This window comes from Danio rerio, chromosome 1 (assembly GCF_052040795.2).
Source record: "Danio rerio strain M-AB ecotype USA chromosome 1, GRCz13ab, whole genome shotgun sequence".
Taxonomy (NCBI): domain Eukaryota; kingdom Metazoa; phylum Chordata; class Actinopteri; order Cypriniformes; family Danionidae; genus Danio; species Danio rerio.
This window is the reverse complement of record NC_141021.1, coordinates 15,738,329-15,759,250: the sequence shown is the minus strand read 5'-3', so window position 1 is coordinate 15,759,250 and position 20,922 is coordinate 15,738,329. Positions and strand designations below refer to the sequence as shown.

The window sequence follows — 20,922 nt, the reverse complement described above, 5'->3', positions numbered from 1 at the left end:
GATAGACTAATGGCCACCGACTCGCTGTGTCTAAGAAAATATAAATATTTAAAATAGCCACTATCCTTATACATAAACTGCATAGATGCAATCTAAACAACTACATTCTTGACTTAAAAGCCTCAAAAGTGCATTATGTTGTCCAACAGCTGCAATATTTGTCAAACTGTAGATCGTCCTCTGTATGTGGGCCGAGTGCTACACAAGGGGGAAGAGGCGGAACGAGTGCTGTCACTGGCAGAATATCGCACGGCTATCAACCAATCAAATTCAAGGACCAGACAGAACTGTTGTATAAAAGTGTTTGTAATGCACTTCAATAATGCCACTAAAATCAGCATACTCCACATCTTAATCCAGTTTAGTTCGATTAGGACTCGAGTCAGATTAAGGTAATCAAAAATCACTCCTGCATCAGAGTATTGTCTTAATCGTATTAAAATTGGATTTTTGGTGAAAGACAATGCCACTTATTACGTTTGTTTGCATAACTTTGGGCAAGTCAGTGAGTAAGTTCACATACTGTTATGCAAACAAATGTAATAAGTAACAATCAATAACAAGCAGTTTGAGTTAAAGGATGTGTTGCCAAACATATAATTAACCAGAAACAGAGTAAACACTGCGAATTAGAGTCAATTGTAACCTCCTTGCTTACTTAAATTTAAACAGTATTTATTTAACCACACACACAAAGTGAAACACATTTTCTGAAACCACTGGAAACAGTTGTGGTTAAAAAACCCACAATATACAATTAACAAGAACTTGTGATCAGAACACTCTGGAAACCCCCATTTTGAAAACATAAAACAAAAACAACTTGAAACTGGTTTTGGAAAATGCAGAATCAGACGTTTGACTGTGCAATTAAATCTCTGAATCTCAGTGGAGCTTTCTAAATGAGTCATGGCCGTCTGACCTGTATCAAACTGAAAAACCAATGTTTGTTTGAATATTATTTTGGGTACATGACATTTAGGATAAAGGTCATGACACTGAAAGGCTTCCTGAATAGACACTTTCACAACACTTGATTCAAAATAGTGGCACAGCAGTCGTTTATCAAACAACAACTAAGAAATAAACTGAAAAAGGAAGTGAATGTTGAGGTTAAAACATCTGCCCATCCAAACAGCATATTGACAAATCAGCTGAAATAAAAAGAGATTTACAGATCTCTTTGTAAACATCTTGTTTATTTGATATTGCTTAAGATAATATGTTTGAGAAATTGTGCAATAATATTCATCGTTTGAAATGTTTAGACAGCTATTGTTATGAATCGTGCAAATCCAGATGCTATTTAGTTCCAGGTTATAAAGTTCTCTTAACCATGGCAATGCACATCAGAAAGGTTAAACATTCAATAAAAATCCAATTATTGTATTTTTTTGACGGAAAACACAGAACAGAAACAAACACAAAATATTTTAAATTACATACATACAGTCACGCCCGAAATTATTCATTCAATTGTAAATAATAGCTGAGAAAGATATATTTTTTCCACAGTGATGCCTCTTGTACATCGTCTTATTAACTTTTGGGAGAAGCCTGTCTAAAGAAAAACTGTGGTTGAATAAAACTAACTTTAGGTCATAATTTCACAGGGTATGTATAATTGCAGGCTTGAATGTATACATAGATATAAAATTCCAAAGAGATTTGTTCTCAATTAATAATATTGCACGCTTGGGGAGGAAAAAATATCAAAAGTGCTACACAGTTAAATCAGACGGACTCCACCACTGAATGAACTGACTGATAAAATAAAATAAAATACTTACACAAGTCAGAAAAGTCTGTGTAAAAGTGTTAAATGTAAGTTAAGTCTGTAAACTACATTCAAGAAAGTAATTGTCAGTGTTTGCATCCAAATAAACTGTAATTTATATAAATACAAATATCCTACTTCATTGAGCTTTACATTTTTGAATGATTACTAGCAAACAAATGCCTAGCTGAAAGTTTGATTACATAAATTACTATCATTGGACACTAAAACATTTTTTTTTTATATTTAATGGCTTTTTTTTTTAAAATATATATACAAATATAGCACAATCAAAACCTGCCATTACATGACTGTACAAACAATCAAATAAATAAATTAAGATTTAAGTAATTTAAGTAATTAAGTTAAGCATGTTACAATTATATGGCACTATAGAATTGGGTTGTTGTGCAGTAGTTAAGTACAGTATTTGTCATAATTTCTTCAAGTTCAAATAAGGTTTATAGTGAATACATGCTTCAGCCTACATTTTTGCAAAATGTAAAATACTTTGCTCATAGTACATTCCATTGCACTTTCAGATGACAAATCCACTAGTGGGCACTGTTTACATTTTTTGCAAATCTGAAATGTATTCAGTAAATTTTATTATACGTTTCAAATACACTTCCTTTTCATACTGTTGAAAGGCAGGGCTTGTCATACAGTTCACCTACACCAGCTAAAAACTAAACTCTCCACTAAACTTAACCAGTAGGGTTTATGCGGAAAGACTTTTAACTTTGCAATAGCCTGGCTCAAGCACTTCCGGTGGACTATATGCAGTTACAAAATCAGCACATTTACGGTCTGTTTTTTTTTTTTTATTGAACTCCAATGTCAGATTGATATATGACATAAAAGGTCTCAGATTGTACAAGAAGCACTGCATTAAAATGAATTTTCGCCTCCCCTTTGAGAGTACATAAAAGAGATTTCTTAAATTAACACAGGATCCTTGTCATTCATTTACATTTTTGTTATAACCTACACTTAAAGACTGCTCTAAGATGATGTGACTGTACTTTTATTTGTTTAACTATTTTTTTTTACATTAATTTCTTGTTACTTTCCATCCCAAGTACACTCTCTGTAATACATTTATACGTTTTGATGTTAATATTTTGTGAATGTGGGCATACAATAAAAAAAAAAAAAACAATTTAAAAAATCAATTTACCCACACCATGTCTTGAAATTATGAACATTTATTTTACTCCAGTATTTTCAATGGTGTTTCTGCGCTCACCTGGGGCCTCATGTACGAAGACTTGCGTGGAAATCTTACTAAAACATTGCGTACGCACAAAGCTGTAAATGTGCGTACGCAGAAAAAAATTCAGATGTATGAAACACTGCGTACGCCGAATCTCACGCATATTCTTTTGTACATCTGAATGAACGTAAAACTGAGCACAACATGCACGAGCGCAAAACTCCTCCCTGCCTCCTCCCCCGTATGAATATGCCAATGACTATGCTAATGGAAAAACCCAACGAAAAAGCAATGGCAAAAGCAAGCAAAAAGAGAAACTTTGAAGAGAATGTGAATTGAAGGTGCTGCTTTCGGTGGTAGACCGGAGAAAAGCGGTGTTATTTGCAAGTTTGTTCTCCGGAATTAACAACAAATGAAAAAAATAGAGTGGGAGAGTTTAGCTGATGCGGTCAACACAGTTGGGTCTGAACATCGCACTTAGTGCATTAAAAAAAAGAAATAGTGTGGTTTATATCTGTAAAATGTTGCAGGACGCTTAACAGTCTCAGTGGCGCTACTCGTAAGACGCATGTGATCATGAATTGATACGTTCAAGCTTGAACTCGGCTCGAATCCAGCGTCTGATGATCTCTTTCTTGTTTTTTCCCCCGCTACATATCAGATTTTGCCAACAATTTATCACAAGAAAGACAAGTAGGAATCATCAATAAGTTTATATCAATAAGCATCATATTTTATTTGCACATTTATTGAATGGAAATGTTTCTGATTCACGCATGCAAATTCATCTTCAGATAGTGTCTTTATAGCAATGTGCGTGCGGTAGATAGCTCAGATTACATTGGGAAAACAGGCGACCGCTGCAAATTGTGCTTTAATGTTTAGCTGGTCAAATGTATGGTATGGAAACCTTATATACCTGCTGAACCCGTCTCATACAGCTGCCATTGCAAGGCTCAGACACTTTGTAGAGAGGAATTTAACACAACTGCCTCTAGGAGTCAACAATGGAAATAAAACAGACACGCACAAAAAATGTGCGTACGCCAGCCAGAAAGCTGCCGTGAAGCTGCGCACATTCCCACATTCAGTTCATTGTTAGTAAATCCAAACGTGAGCGATTCTGAGCGTGAAACCTGGCGTACGCAAAGTTTTTGTGCGTACGCATCGTTGATACATGAGGCCCCTGGTGATCCTGAACAGTTTACACTTGAACAACTAAATTAATGCCGAAGTTTATTTACTGATTGTATTTTAATTACTTTACAACATTGATGCTGTAAAAGGAATCATACAAAACTTAAAAAGTCACACTAACAGTTCACTGGAAACACTAGCTGTGCATGTACCCTATAGTGGTTTCAAAAGCAAACGTATCAGAAAGGTGCATGGGGCCATGTTATACCTTGATTTCACATTGTTTTCGTCTTTTTGGTAGAAACATGCTTTACCAGACTCAAAACTAAGCAGCACAAGTACAACACTATACAAAGTGAGTTACAGAGCAAACTGATCACATCAAAAACGTTGTCAATATGAAGATAAACAGGCGAGGCAATTGTTTTTTGATTACCATTTCATAATTCATACATCATTATGGTTTTTGTGGTGTTTATCTGGCATTGTCCAAAAATGGCACAAATATAATCCTTTATTTGTACAGTATGGAAATAATCCAATTTGTTGGCATCATACTGCCTGGCAGTGTTCTTTTTAACTGCAGTCAAATGTCTGTTTAATTACATCTTTAGTTTCACAAAAATGTAGGCTGAAGCACATAGTTCCAATGAGCCAGTGTTGTTTCTCTACCTTAAAATCATTCAATAGTGTCTTATTTAGATTACTGGACTGAGCATGTACACCCTTTAAAATAGGTTCTCTACTGGCACATATGGTTCCGGGATGGAACTTTCCACAGACAAAATGTTTTTTTTTTTTTTTTATCAAGGAAAAGTGTTGTTCAGATTTGTAAAATGAGCAAGTGTTACATGAAACATTCCTTGGATAGCACATAATTCACCTGTGGTATTACTTTAAAAACACTGGAACCGTATACTGGTTTATATGAATCCAATCCAAAATGGAGTTCTGCTGTATTGTTTTACCAGACTGCATTAAACAGGCTATTTTATGATTCTTATAAAATCCAGCAGATTCTTTTTTTTTTTTTTTTTTTGAGAACATCTAAATACAAGGCAGGTCAATGAGGCTGATTTCTAAGACAGTTTTCTAAGATCTTCAGACATTTTAATAGTGACTAAATTCCTACTTGTTGACCTTCATGAGTCTTTATCCTTCTCCTTTTTCTTCTTAAACAAACTCTTGAGCTTAGAGGTTTTCTTGCCTTTTTCTTTTCCGCCAGATTCTGAAGATGACGAATGGGCTGATTGTCCTTCATTTCCCACAAGACTTTGAATAGAGCTAGAAACTGATGCAGCGTGACTGAGATCGCCAGGACTAGACATAAGAGGGCTTTCATAGGACTTTTCCAGAATCCCATCATACACTAGTGTGCTGATCGAATCCAATTGTGGTTTGCAGAGCATCAAAGAACTGGCGGTGAGGTCAGGAGGGCCAAACTGTCCTGGGTTTGTAACAACAAACTCCTCCTGCGATATCTTGCGCCTTGGAGCCTCCACAGACAGACCCATGAGCTCTCTCTGTATTTTACTAATTGGAGTTTCCAGAGAGCTGTCTAATTTCTGCTGAATCCGTTGTGTCTCCATCGCGACCTCTTGCTCATCCCGGAAGAGTTTTTTTGATGGAATTTCCATCCGGATATCCCTGCTCTCTTTTAAGGACTTGCTTCTATCAAACTCTTCTCTCAGTATGTTCCTCGAAGCAGTCTCCATCGCAATGTCTCTCATTTTTAGTCTTTCCAAATCTGCTGACGCATCGAATTCATCTTGAGCCATCATCCGTGAAGGGATGTCTTTGGATAGGTCTGCTCTGGCTAACGTCTTCAATTTCTTCGAGCTTTCCACTGAACTATCAAAGTTGGAATCAAAGGAGTTTTCCCTAAACATTCTTCCTCGCTGGATGTTACTTGCAAAGTCCAGGTTTTCTTTGTGTTTAATGGATGTGTTGAGTAAGGCATCTGCATATCTAGATCCAGTTGTGGCATCTATATCAAACTCTGCTTTTGGTATAACTCTAGAAATGCTGTCCATGTGATCTTTTCTCTCTCTGATCGATCGTTGTCTTTGACTGTCCATGCTGATGGCAACTGGAGACATCTTTTCTGTAGAGTAGTACCTCACTGTCGAATCTAAAGACAGATCTCTGGGTAATTTCCTTGAATCAAAGCAAATCTCGGTTTCTCCTCTAAACAGTTGTTTAGGAGGCTCGTCTAATTCTTCTCTAGATGTCTTTCTTGATGGAGTATTGATGTCCAGTTCCTCTCGTGATGCTTTCCTTGAGGTGGTCACCATCAAAGACTCGTCCATCTCCTCCTGAGAAGTTTTGCGTGAGGAAGTGTCCTCTTGTTCATCCAGGGAGATCTTTCGAGGCATTTTATCAGAGAAAATGTATTTTCTTCGTGGTGGGACGTCAAGGGTGCTGTACTTTCGGCTAATGGAGGACCCGATGGACTCTGTATCTGAAGATGTTTCCATTGACTCCCTGTTAGAGAAAGAGAAGCTCTTAAGCTTGTCATCATTACAAGCATCATTCCAAACCCAATAACTATCAATCAGCATTAGTTTAGTAGACTAACATTTTTCCATGCTCTTGAAATTCTATATTCATGAGTTGAAATTCTTGATTCTGATTTGCTGGAAGGTGTGCAATAACATTGTATGATGCACAGGTAGTTTCTGTCAGCTTTAATCACAGTTTGAAATGGACGCGCTTCCCTTAAACATTAGTAGTAACCACAGTAACAATTGGCAGAGCCTTCATTATTCTCTGTAATCTTGTAAACACAGACGTGTACTTCAACAGGAAGCCGATGGGGATTAACCAACTCTCAAATATTTGTGAAGTGGTAGCCACACTATGAGTTATTAAATACACTCACCAGCCACTTTATTAGGTACACCTGTCTAACTGCTGGTTAACGTAAATTTCAGCCAATCACATGGCAGCAACTCAATGCATTTAGGCATGTAGACATGGTCAAGACGATCTGCTGCAGGTCAAGCCAAGCATCAGAATAGGGAAGAAAGGTGATTTAAGTGAAACTGTTTATCTACTGGGATTTTCACACACAACCATCTCTAGGGTTTACAGAGTATGGTAAAAAAAAAAGAAAAAATATGGAGTAAGTGGCAGTTCTGTGAGCACAAATGCCTTGTTGATGCCAGTGGTCAGGAGAATGGCCGGACTGGTTCTAGCTGATAGAAAGGCAACAGTAACTCAAATAACCACTCATTACAACCGAGGTATGCAAAGGAGCATCTCTGAACACGTCCAACCTTGAGGCAGATGGGCTACAGCAGCGGAAGACCACACCGGGTCTCACTCTTGTCAGCTAAGAACAAGAAACTGAGGCTACAATTCGCACAGGCTCACCAAAATTGGACAATAGAATATTGGAAAAATGTTGCCTGGTATTATAAGTCTCGATTTAGGCTATGACATTGAAATGGTAGAGTCAGAATTTGGCGTCAACAATATGAAAGCATGGATCCATCCTGCCCTGTATCAACAGTTCAGGCTTTTGGTGGTGGTGTAATGGTTTGGGGGATATTTTCTTGGAGAACTACGGGCACATTAGTACCAATTGAGCATCGTGTCAACGCCGCAGCCTACCTGAATATTGTTGCTGACCATGTCCATCCCTTTAAGACCACACTGTACCCATCTTTTGATGGCTACATCTCCAGCACAATAACAAGCCATGTTATAAAGCCCGAATCATCTCTGACTGATGTCTTGAACATGACAATGATTTCACTATATTTAAATGGCCTCCACAGTCACCAGATCTCAATCCAATAGAGCACCTTTGGTATGTGGTGGAACGGGAGATTCACATCATGGATGTGCAGCCAACAACTCCACAACAACTGCGTGATGCTATCATGTCAATATAAACCAAAATCTCAGAGGAATATTTTAAGTTCCTTGTTGATTCTATGCCATGAAGGATTAAAGCAGTTCTGAAGGCAAAAGGGGGTCCAACACGGTACTAGTAAGGTGTTCCTGATAAAGTGGCTAGTGAGTGTATACCTGTGTCATGTACATGCACACACCCTCTGCATCTGACTCCACTGGCCTCTTACTGATTCAAAGTGGGGAGATTTAACTTTTAATAACTGAATATTTTGTCAAATTTTGTACTTTCAAGAGCAATACTAGTTTTACCTTGTCTAAACCTTGTCTAAAAATGTGAGCAATATGAACAATAAATTTATTAGTTAATCCTTATTTTAACAATGCAAATCTAAAGGATATATTCCAGGCTGACGTACTGTTTCACAATAGGGGTGTATTTGATATGTCCTTCTTCATCATCTCCATATCGGCTTTGTGGAGATCGTATGGGTATCAGGAGGTCTGGGTCAGGTGATACAATGACAGGAGATGGCACCATATGCCCAGATCGACGGGAGCGAACCAGAGACCGTGGAGAACACTTCAAAGGTGCAACTGTGACTGTAAATCAAATATATAAATAATTAATAGTGGTTTTACATACAGGCAGGGTTTCTGCAAGTTTCATAGTCAAATTTAAGACTTTTAAAGACCATTATGAATGACATATAAGACTTGTATGGGGATAAACACTATAAGGATTTATTTTCTAATGGAAAAGGAAAAGATTTTTACTATTCTCATCAAAGAAATTCTAATTTACTTATTTCTTAGCCATATATTTTAAATATGTGTATGCATAAAAACAAGCAAACTCTGGTTTCATAGATGCACTTTTTTTTAACATGGCATTTCTTTAAAAAAAAAAAGATAAGTCTCTTCAGGTCAGTGTCCCCACCATAAATGAATTACTTTTAAATGAATGTTATTGTAAAGAAGCTAATTAAACTACATTGGTAAAAAGAATTAAACTATTGGATTGTTGGTGATTGAATGATTTTGGGCGTAAATGAGTAGCTTTTTATTGACAGGAAAATTAAGACCTGTTTATAATGATTTAAGACCTACAACACAATATTTCAGTAAATTTAATACTTTTTAAGACCCTACGAACACCCTGACAGGTGACAATGTGGTCAAAATAATTCCTGTTCATATGATTTGTAAAAATGACTAAAGCGCTGTATTAAGTATGCTAGTAGGCCAATAGATCGATCTTACTTTGTTAAGAAATACCAAATGCCTGTGCTACTCTAATGTTCAATTGTTTTGTTTTTAGTTTATCATGAACACACAGGATAACACCATTTTCTCAAATTTGCATTTGTGTTGTTTACAATAATGTTGTGGTACCATTTTTTTTTTCAGTTCCAGTTTGTAGGATCCTAATGCTGCGTTCACACCAGCCACAGATGAAGCTTTAAGCGGAAGTGATTTACATGTTTAAAAGTCGATGCAAATCGTGCAAATGACAAGGTGTGAGTTAAACGTTTCGTTCAAATGATGCGCCACAAGTTCAGCGTATTGTGAGTATTGCTCGAGTTGGAAAATCTTAACTTTAGGGAACATTTGCGTCGCATTAACCAATCAGGAGCTTTCTCTTGTAGGGGCGTGATTATGACGAAGTGCTTAGCTGGGCTCGACTCAGTCTGAAGCACCGCTGAAAGCCTCCATCATCCGGTTTCTGGAGGGGTTGATCAACTCACAGAGCTGGGTGAAACTCTGAAAGGATCTAGTGCATTGAGACATGGCGCCGAACAAATATACGCTGTTCTTCAGTATTCCTAAAGCACTTAAAGCACAGCTACTCTCAATAAAATCCATGTTAGCCATTTAGCAACAAAGCCAGAGTCACCAGGTAGACAGAAGCCCTGCCCATGACGCCAATCCGGGTCTATTGTGAAGTAAATTTGACGCACGAAAGAACGACAAATATTTAAACAATCGAAAGTAGGAAAATGCTTTTAAATAAGAATAAAAAGTATGTACCTACCAGGAATCTGTGGTATAATCTGTGGCATTTCCTCCTCCATGTCCTCCACTGAAACAGGCACTTGGTAGGACTGCAGTGCAGCTCGAGGCATGAGCATCCAGTTGGGGTCTGGGTAGAGTGTAGCGGTGAGATTTGGCAGACCTGCATTTTTCATCAGAGGAAAACCACACAAGCTCTCAATCTGCTGCCAGCGGTGCAGACGCTCCCGTAGACACGCAGTCACCTCTGCGAGAGCATTCCTTTAACAAAATGCAGATGCAGATCAGTGTAATCTAATACTAAAGGTACCGTATGATCTTATTTGTCACATTTCAGCAAGATTTTATGGGTAAAAAAATTATTGTAATTTGTCTCAAGCCTTGTTTACACCTGGTATTAAAATGCGTTTGTCAATTCAATCATAAGTGGATGATGATAAATACAGGCTTACTTTTAAACCCATCCAGAGGTATTCAAAAACCCATTCAATCAGATTGTTTTCATTGTTTTAAACAGTCATGTGGTCAAATCTATTTAATCAGCAACAAAACTCCTACCAAGGGAACACATTACCATTATGGGACATATGTTGACAGCAAGCTCAATAACTTTTTAACTTTTTTTAAATCTCTAGATTTAACCACAATGATAAATATGACCACACCATAAGCGTACTCAAGATTCCAACATTAATTTTGAAACATGAATTTTAGCATAGGAGCACTTGCCCCAGAAATGGTAGGCATTTTATTAATTTCATTGTATTAGAAAATATCAAAAAAGGGGCATTTAAGTAGCATAATAAGTTTTAAATGAGAGTAAACAAGTTACTTGGCCTCCAGAATTCTCTGGTCCACTTGATCCAGCGAGGAGCTGTGTGCAACATGTAGGGTACCTAACACTGAACTCCTTTTCTTCTTGATCTTCTCTGCCTGTGCAAAAAATATCCAATAATGTCATGTAAAATGCTTCAAGGACAGCTAAGGCATACTTGTCAACCCTACCATGTTTCCTGGGATTCTCCTGTATTTTACAATTCTATCCCTCTTTCATCCAGTCAAGATATTTTTGATCTTTCTTTGAACAATGTCAACAAACATCAAAGAGCTGACCCTCCCTTTATGCAACTCTTACCGCTGAACCCCCAGGGGACACCCCCTGCTTTTAAATGTGAATCTGTTCAGTGCTTTCATTTTATTTAGACATGACTCATTTTGGGTGCCTGTTTGAATAGACATGTACACACATTATCTTTATTATCATTATTATTATTTTTATTAGTATTAACAACAACATCTAAACATGTTGATCGTGCAAATTTTGTCTTAAATGAGCATAATAAGTTAGTAAAGCAATTGAATGGGGGGGGGTGTATTCCTTATTTTCACATCCCAATGTTGACAGGTATGAGCTAATGGTTCATTCAGATTCTAAACCCAACAACCTGAAAATATTTGCTGTATTTAATTGCATGTTTGATTGCGTCGCCTCACAGCAAGAAGGTCGCTGGGTCGCTGGTTCGAACCTCAGCTCAGTTGGCGTTTCAGTGTGGAGTTTGCATGTTCTCCCTGCCTTTGCGTGGTTTCCTCTGGGTGCTCTGGTTTCCCCCACAGTCCAAAGACATGCGGTACAGGTTAATTGGGTAGACTAAATTGTCCGTAGTGTATGAGTGTGTGTGTGTGTGAATGTGTGTGGATGTTTCCCATAGATAGGTTGCGGCTGGAAGGGCATCCTCTGCATAAAAACTTGCTGGATAAGTTGGCGGTTCATTCCGCTGTGGCGACCCTTGATTAATAAAGGGATTAAGCCGAAAAGAAAATGAATGAATGAATGAATGAATGATCTAATACCTCATCTTTAGCTGTGATGAGTTGTTGTTCTGCACTTTGCTTCTTGACGTTGTAGTACTGAACCTCCACCTCATGGGTGAGCTGTAGCCACAGCTGCAAGGATTCAGGAACTGACCAAAGGGTCTGCATATCTTTCTCTGCCCTCTTCAGTGCACCGCGCACCTGTACCAGGAGCACAGAGAACCATGATGTAGTAGTGTTGTTGGGAGGTGTTTTTCAGGAAGAATGGCAGAGCTTTACCTGTTCGAGCTCCTCCTCCGCATACCACAGACGGCTGAGTTCAGTCACAGCTCCATCTCGCAGTCTGTGCAGACGGTTTGCTTCTTCCTGAGCTCCCTGAATCTCATCCCTCATCTTTTCCTCCAGATTCTTCTTCTCTACCGTCACTGTGCGCTTCTCCTCCTGGGCCTTTTCCAACCTTTCATAAACACAAAATCCATTATTTATTTAGTATACAGCACTGAATAAAATTTCTAAGTAATATTTATCTGGCACTGAATAATGAATTTTATTTTTAAAAAATACTATATACAGCTACAGAAATAAACATGAGACAACTTTAAAATTCTTAATTTTTACTGACCCACCCTGTAGATATACAAATAGATATAGGTAGATATATACATAGAGATGGATAGATATAAATACATAGATATAGATGGACATACATAGATGTGTGTGTGTGTATAGAGAGAGAGAGAAAGAGATAGATAGATAGATAGATAGATAGATAGATAGATAGATAGATAGATAGATAGATAGATAGATAGATAGATAGATAGATAGATAGATAGATAGATAGATAGATAGATAGATAGATAGATAGATAGATATACTGACAGATGGATGGATGGGCGGGCAGGCAGATGGATGGATGGATGGATGGATGGATGGATGGATGGATGGATGGATGGATGGATAGATAGACAGACAGACAGACAGACAGACAGACAGACAGACAGACAGACAGACAGACGGATGGATGGGCGGGCAGGCAGATAGATGGATGAATAGATAGATAGATAGATAGATAGATAGATAGATAGATAGATAGATAGATAGATAGATAGATAGATAGATAGATAGATAGATAGATAGATAGATAGATAGATAGATAGATAGATAGAATTATTACAATTAAAAAATACAAAATAGTCTCAAATAAACCTCTTTATTAATTTAATATTATTTTCAAATGTAATTCTTTAACTTTAGAAAGGGATTAGAAACCAATCATGGTTACTTATGAATTTTGCTTCACTGTATCAGGCGCATTGTATCCTATGATTTTAAATGAACACTAAATAGTTTATGGGTCTAGGCTGTGTACTACTCACTGCTCCTGTAAATCTCTGAGGCTTTGTTCAGCTCTCTGCAAGCTTTCCAGATCCTTCATCATCTTTGAAATGTGCACCTTAGATGATTTACTCTGTACATGTGCAAACCAGCAGCCACCAATTCCCATTACTATAGACACAATCAGAAGAACATCCTTCAACCAGTTGTGTGGGGGTCCTGAAGCAAAGAGAATTGTGATGTTATTCACACAATCAAACATTACGGCTCTTGCTCAACATTTTTAAAACACTGTTTGGCAGTGTGCTTTCAATGGGCGTGCATGGATATATGATTTCACATGTGCTCAAATGATACACATCAGTCAGAGCTATATTTAATGGTGACATTTAAAAAGTCATGACTGTTTCCAACAGAATTCATGACACTGTGACTTTAAATGAAGGCATTTTAAGATCCAAGTGTGTACATACGTATAGGTGGACCAAACAGAACTACATCCAGGGCTTTGAGCTTGAGTTTTTGTTTGTGTTGCTGGTCCTGGATCTTCAGATAGCTGCTCATGAATGATGGCTCATTGGAAGCAATTCTGCAGATAAAAGAAAGAAATTCATATTATTAATAAATAATATCATTTAATCATATTAAATAATGCTATATATATATATATATATATATATATATATATATATATATATATATATATATATATATATATATATATAATTTGTATATTTTTACATTTTATAATGAACTTATTACAATAAAAACATAATTCTTTTTTAACACAATGCAGGTCATACACTATTAAAGCTGCACCAGCCTCTCCCGATATCTTCTGCATTGTCTTCTATTCATTAGTGACTGTATTTTTTTAAATCTGATTCATTTACAACATCTAATTGTTACATTTTACTTTATTTCATTTAGCTTTTTCTGTAGCCCATCAATAGTCAAACTACCACAAAAAAAAAAAAAAAAAAAAAAAAAAACGACACCTCTTCTTAGATGGGATGGTGGGCAAAATTAAAAGTTACCAAGAGTCAACTTTGCCCTGCGGCCCTAATTTGGGCATCCCTGAATTAGAGCCATTTATATATGAACTAGAATGTGATTCGAAAAATATTTATATATGTAATCTATTGATATAGGACTCATTCATTCATTTTCCTTCAGCTTAGTCTCTTTATACATTTGGGGTCGCCACAGCAGAACGAACCACCAACTTATCCAGCATATGTTTTACACAGCGGATGCCCTTCCAGCTGCATTCCAATACTGGAAAAACTTCCACACACATTCATTTACACACATACACTAGGGACAATTTAGTTTATTCAATTCACCTATACTGTATGTCTTTAGACTTGAGGGGAACCCGTAGCACCCGGAGGAAACCCAAGTCAACATGGGCAGAACATGCAAACTCCACACAGAAATGTAAACTGACCCAGCTGGAACTCAAACCAGTGAGCTTTTTGCTTTGAGTTGACAGTGCTAACCACTAAGCTACCATGTTGCCTCACTTAGGACTATTGCATTCATTCATTCATTTTCTTTTTGGCTTAGTCCCTTTATTAATCTGGGGTGGCCACAGGGGAATGAACCGCCAACTTATCTGGTATGTGTTTTATGCAGCGGATGCCGCAACCCACCACTGAGAAACATGCCAACTGACCCAGCCAGGACTTGAACCAGCAACCTTTTTGCTGTGGGGCAATTGTGCTAACCACTGCGCCACTGTGCAGCCAACACTATTATATATTCATTAATTCATTCAATCACTTTCATCTGCTTTTCCGGGGCCGGGTTGTGGGGGCAGCAGTCTTAGGAGAAAACTCCAGACTTCCCTCACCCCAGACACTTCATCCAGCTCCTCTGTGGGGATCCAGAGGAGTTCGCAGGCTAGCTGAAAGACATCTCCTCCTGGTGGGACATGCCTGGAACACCACCCTGGGCAGGCATCCAGGAAGCATCCGAAACAGATGCCCAAGCCGCCTCAGCTGACTTTTCTCGATGTGGAAGAGCTGAATTTGCATTTGAATCAGTCTTGATTTGTTTTACCTGGGCAAAGTGTTTCCACTGACACGCAGCTCTTTGAAGCTCTTTTCATACTGAGGCAACTCCACAAACTCTCTTAGCCACTGTAATACATCCTCCTGTGTCCAGTTATGAACTGACAGAGACAACGAAAGCATTAAAAGAGGGCAAGAAAGTGACTATTTTACATTGAGAACATGCTGAGACACAATCAAGGGGAACTTTTTACCTTCAGAAGATTTCCAGCTCCTCCAAAGCTCCTCTAAAGTGATATGCTGGTCCTCGTGATGGAGTTTACTATGCTTGTTTGCCTGTTGCTGCTGCTGCATGTCTTCAATGATGAACTACAATACCCAAGCAAAGAAACAACATGTAACTTCAGATTAAATTACGAGAAAACCACCCAACACCAACCCAACAAATGCACTCACACACATTTCAAACAACAGCTGAGTAAACACTCAGGTCAAACAGCTCAAGTGTCTGAGAATGTGTCTAGCCCATCTAGAAATCGGATACAGGGATATATATGCAAATTACATAAATGACATGTAAGTTCATAATTGGATTTGACATATATAAAATGTCATATATGTAATGTATATTTCAAAATATTGCAAAAATGGCTGCTTGTGTATATTTTTTTCCAACCACTGGAATTACAAATGTATGTATGTATTCATGTATAACATTATAGCTAATATATTCGAACAGATACAGCTTAAGTCAGAATTAAGGTAATAATTTTGACTTTAACTGTATGTACATATTTAAAATTCCAATGGTTAAAATAAATAAATATATATATATATATATATATATATATATATATATATATATATATATATATATATATATATATATATATATATATATATATACATATATATGTCTCTTTCATATATATATTTCATATATACATGAAAGAGACAATTTTTTAATATTTACTAATAAATATTGCATATATGACATCATTTATATATGTGGAACCCAAATATGAACACATTTAGGCCATGTATTGAATGTAATATATCAGATTTCTATGTGTCTGTTGCATTCAGATGCACCACATTATTTCAGACATTTTCACTGCTACAATCCTCATAAGCCATACTGATAGCAACGAGGAAAAGAAACCCAATGCCAGAGACATGGACGTACTTGAGGACATTACTGAGAAACTCATCCTCCTCTGCTATGTTCTCTTAGTGCCAGGGTTGTACAGTGTGTCTTAGGTGCTGGATGGAAACATGTGTTTCTAAATTGACCAACAGGCTTGAGAGAGGAACTCAAGGGTGCTCTAACACACTTACACAAACGTCACACACGCATAGCAAAATGGTAAAGCTCAGCTCGTTAGTCCGAGTAGACGTAGAAGTGACTTTGCAGCAATTATGTTTGTGCTGTTCCACCTGTTTGAATTAGTAGCAAGGAAATTTAATTACAGAGACAAAGCCCCTGTTTTCACCTGGTATTAACAAGCATTCAGATGTGATCACTTGTGTTCAGATTTCATCTTCATCATTTTTGCGAGAATACAAGTACAATTGGGTTAGCGAACCCATGTTAAACGGATAGTTCACCCAAAATCATCATTTACTCTTCACTTGTTCCAAACCTGTAGGAGTTTCTTTATAAACTCTTTTTAAAATATTTTGAAATCTGAAATCCTGAAACCATTGACTTCCATAGTGTTTGTTTTTCCTACGATGGAAGTCAATGGATACAGGTTTATAGCTTTCTTTAGGATATCTAAATTTGTGTTCAACAGGAAAAAAAGAAATGTGTAAAGGTTTAAAACCACTTGAGGGTGAGTTAGGCCCAATTCCATTTTTACCCTGTAGCCCAGGAGTGTCTAAATTGAGCACTAGAGGGCCGGTGTCTGCAGATTTTAGCTCCAACTTGCCTCAACACACCTGCAAGGATGTTGCTAGAAAGCCAAGTAAGAGCTTGATTAGCTAGTCCACGTTTGTCTGATTGGGGTTGGAACTAAACTATACAGGACACCGGCCCTCCAGGACTGAGATGGACATGCCTGCTCTAGCCTTTTCCTTTACCCCTACTCCTCATTTTGCGCATTCATGTGAAGGGGTAGGGGTGTCCCAATTCTCTTAAGCTCAGGGCCGGAGTGGGACTCCTTTTCAGCCCTGGAGTTTCAAGCCTCAGACCGGCCCACCTCAGTTCACGACTGACTATATTAAAATAAGGCCATTTCCAATGACACTATCACGTCTTTTTTTGGGAAAACAGCTGCTTTAGAACTTCACATGTTCAACAACCCTAACAGTATTATATGTCTTAACAATAAATATGAAAAAAAGAAATTACTTAGACGAGGATCGAACCCCGGTCTGCAGCATCGTAAACTAACATGCTATCCACTGAACCACAACAGCTGTTCATTGAGTGGTGGCTGCATCTTGCTCACAGCTGCGAGAAAATAGATAAAAAGAGTAGAGCTGCGGTAAAATAATGAATAAAAAGGCTGTGGTCAAGTAAATAAATTTAAAAAGTGTGACTTCTGAGAGCAACAGATTATGGAGCTAGGGATACCGGCCCTCGCGGGCAAAAAACAGACCGGCCCACCAGGAATTCTCCCGGTCCTCCCGATTAGCCAATCCGGGCCTGCTTAAGCTTGAAGGTGTAGGTCTAAGGCAGGGGTGGGCAAGCTCGGCTCTGAAGGGCCGATGTCCTGCACAGTTTAGCTCCAACTCAAATCACACACACCTGCTTATAGATTTCCAGTCATCTTGAAGATACTGATTAGCATATTCAGTTGTGTTTGATTAGTGTTGGAGCTAAACTATGCAGGACACCGGCCCTCCAGGACCGATTTTGCCCACCCCTGGTCAAAAGGGAAAGGCTAGATATCCCTTAAAACAGAGTTTTTCCAGGACCACACTAGAAATTAAGGGGTAGGAAAAATTACTCTTAACACATTATCTACAATGGCAGCATGGCGGCACACGTCAGGAGATGCACAGATTATTATTTTTTTTTTGGCAATATTAAGAATTTTTACAACAGACTAGCATATGTTTTAATATATTCATAACAGCGTTCGAGTTTTAAGGTCATGCTATAAAAATTATAGATAAAATTCGCTATCTATAATCCATAATAATAACTCCTCTATAATAGTCTAACAACATACTTTCACATCTGTCACTCGATGACACTCAAATACCCTGTCAGAAAAGTCTAGTGGCCGGGAATAACCTTTTTACAGTGTCTGGTATAATGTTAATGTTGTTTTCTTGTGTTCACATAGATGAATATGGCCACAATGTAAATGCACAGTACAGTTATGAGCTTGTTGCCACACTATGTCGTTATGATAACATGATATCGTTACCTTCACTGATTTCCTGAAAAATAAATTCCAAAAAAGAGAAAGCAACTGGAATAACTTCAGCACGCGCAATCATCGATCTCATATGAAGCAAGAGCTTGCGATGACATATGATGATGTGTGCAGGTGTTATAGTGCTGTCCCATTTCTTATGGGTACATTTGAATCCCTTCCCTTCACGCTCTGTTTCAAAGGCCAAGGGGAAAGAGTAAAAAAACAGAATTGGGATTGGGCCTAAACAGTGAGTAAAATTTTATTTTTGGGTCAACTATCACTTTAAGCTGCTTACTGGTGAGTTAGGAAACAAGTCAATTAAAAGAATGTGGATGGCAACAAAAATTTTAATGGAAACTGGGCATATTAGTGCCACACAGCTACGAAGAGATTGTTTTTTTTTTGTTTACACTATGAAAAGAAAGTAATCAAAAATGTTTTTGACTAGCTTTGACACCTCTTTCTTTGTTAAATCTTTATATTAGTTATAAATATGGCCAAATATATGCACGTAGTTGCGGAATACCAAAACAACGTTTTTTCTTGGTAACCTTTTATTATATGAATTGGAAAATGTTCCAGGTTTGCAGACTCTGATTAAAGTGTTCTGTTATATCAATATATAAAACTTTAATTTAAACTAAATTAAAATATATATATATTTTTTATCTAATCATTTACTGTAAAATGAAAAATGTATTTTAAAAAATCTTATAATTCTTCTATGTTAGACTTCAACTGTAAAATACCATCACTATAATTTATGGCTGTATTTATAAATGTTTAAATGCTTCATCTTAAAAATATGCTATGCATACATATTTAATTGATTAAATTGTAGCCTTTGTGATTTGATTAGGAATTCAGTTTTACTAAATGTACTGCGGGGCATCACGATGGTGCAGTTGGTAGCACGATCGTCTCACAGCATAATGGGAGCTGGTTCAAGCACTGGCTGGGTCAGTTGGCTTTACTGTGTGGAGTTTGCATGTTCTCCTCGTGTTGGCATGGAATTGAATAAACTAAATGTCTGCAGTGTATGTGGGTGAATGCAGTGAGTGTATGGTTGTTTTCCAGTGTTGGATTGCGGCTGAAAGGGCATCCGCTACAAAAACATATGCTGGAGAAGTTAGCGGTTCATTTTGTTGTGGCAAACCCGGATTAATAAAGGGACTAACCCGAAGGAAAATGGAATGTACAGCGCTAGTTTCAAGGCTTGAAAAGTAAATAAACACTCTATACACATTTACCTTTTTTAAATGATAAGAAGCTATAAAATATCTTAGGTAGAAACTGCGCTTTCTTTAGACATTTGACTGTGAATGTGATGGAAATGGACCGTTCTGAAGGTGTGGAAACCCTGCTGCATTCACACTGGGGTGTGAGGAAACAGCTTTTTTACTTGTAATTGCATCATCTGCCATGGCTGATTACCTCCACACTCTCCTCCACCTCAATGCCTCCATCCTGATCATCATCCATCTCTCTGTGGATGTGCTGAAGGGCCTCCAGGCTGAATCGATCCGCCTCCGTAATACATGGAGGACTCATTTGTAGACATGTATCTATGGTGAAAACATGACAGAGGAGTTGAGCAATACATTTACAAATAACATTTAGTTACAGTTTCACTGTGAGAACTCTACTACTGGAGTGGAACATCAACACTGGGATCACTTTATAATCTTCAATAGATGTCAATTAGTGAAAAATCTTACTGAAGTAACCAATTTACCAATGGGTTCAGATTAGCAACATATCAAAGCCAACAAATTCGTCCTTGACAAATTGAGCAGAACAATAGTACTGTAATTGCATTATGTACTTTGACAGTAAATTGTTTAATTTGTGTTTGCTTTTAATCTTCTGAGCTTTTTAGACTGACTGTCATTGGTAACACTTTACATTGCAGTGTTAAAATTACATGCTTAATGTGAATGTGGTTATTTACAACAATAATAACTGCATAAAAGGAGCAGATTTATAAAATAACTATATATTATTCAATGCAAATCTACCTAAAACAAAAATATTAATATAATTAATAATATTAATTTTAAAACATGGTTACTAGAAGTAGGTCAAAGTCGGACAGTTTTTCCAGCATTGAAACGTTTTTTTTTTTACTTTTATTAGTATTTATATTTAATTGTTAACTTTATATATGTATATATGTATATATATATATATAATATATATATATATATATATATATATATATATATATATATATATATATATATATATATATATATATATATATAATGTATCCATTTATTTGTAACTGAGAAATATAGATATCTATCATAGCTTTTTACTGTGATTCAAAATAAAATAAATAAATTTAAAAAGCCATTTTGTGTAGCTATGGTGCATATCTTATATTTA

At 37.1% G+C, this 20,922-nt stretch overlaps 1 protein-coding gene and 1 long non-coding RNA gene across 3 annotated transcripts in view; one reads left to right on the top strand and one right to left on the bottom strand.

The window, feature by feature from the left end:
- Positions 1-654: 654 nt before the first annotated feature.
- Positions 655-20,922, bottom strand: part of stim2a (tromal interaction molecule 2a) — a 21,513-nt gene continuing 1,245 nt past the window's right edge. For both annotated transcript variants that reach the window (XM_087236849.1, XM_087236848.1), the window contains exons 2-12: positions 19,969-20,099; positions 15,418-15,532; positions 15,213-15,324; positions 13,622-13,737; positions 13,190-13,367; positions 12,093-12,270; positions 11,853-12,014; positions 10,834-10,934; positions 10,024-10,262; positions 8,408-8,591; positions 655-6,614 (exon numbers count right to left, since the gene is read on the bottom strand). In XM_087236849.1, coding sequence (XP_087092975.1) covers positions 5,273-6,614; positions 8,408-8,591; positions 10,024-10,262; positions 10,834-10,934; positions 11,853-12,014; positions 12,093-12,270; positions 13,190-13,367; positions 13,622-13,737; positions 15,213-15,324; positions 15,418-15,532; positions 19,969-20,085 — 2,844 coding nt within the window. In that variant the 5' untranslated portion in view covers positions 20,086-20,099 and the 3' untranslated portion in view covers positions 655-5,272. The remainder of the gene's footprint in view (positions 6,615-8,407; positions 8,592-10,023; positions 10,263-10,833; positions 10,935-11,852; positions 12,015-12,092; positions 12,271-13,189; positions 13,368-13,621; positions 13,738-15,212; positions 15,325-15,417; positions 15,533-19,968; positions 20,100-20,922) is intronic.
- Positions 4,096-9,189, top strand: LOC147846721 (uncharacterized). Its single transcript, XR_015476429.1, has 4 exons — positions 4,096-7,296; positions 7,419-7,725; positions 7,920-8,227; positions 8,286-9,189. It is a non-coding gene; the product is annotated as an uncharacterized LOC147846721 (long non-coding RNA).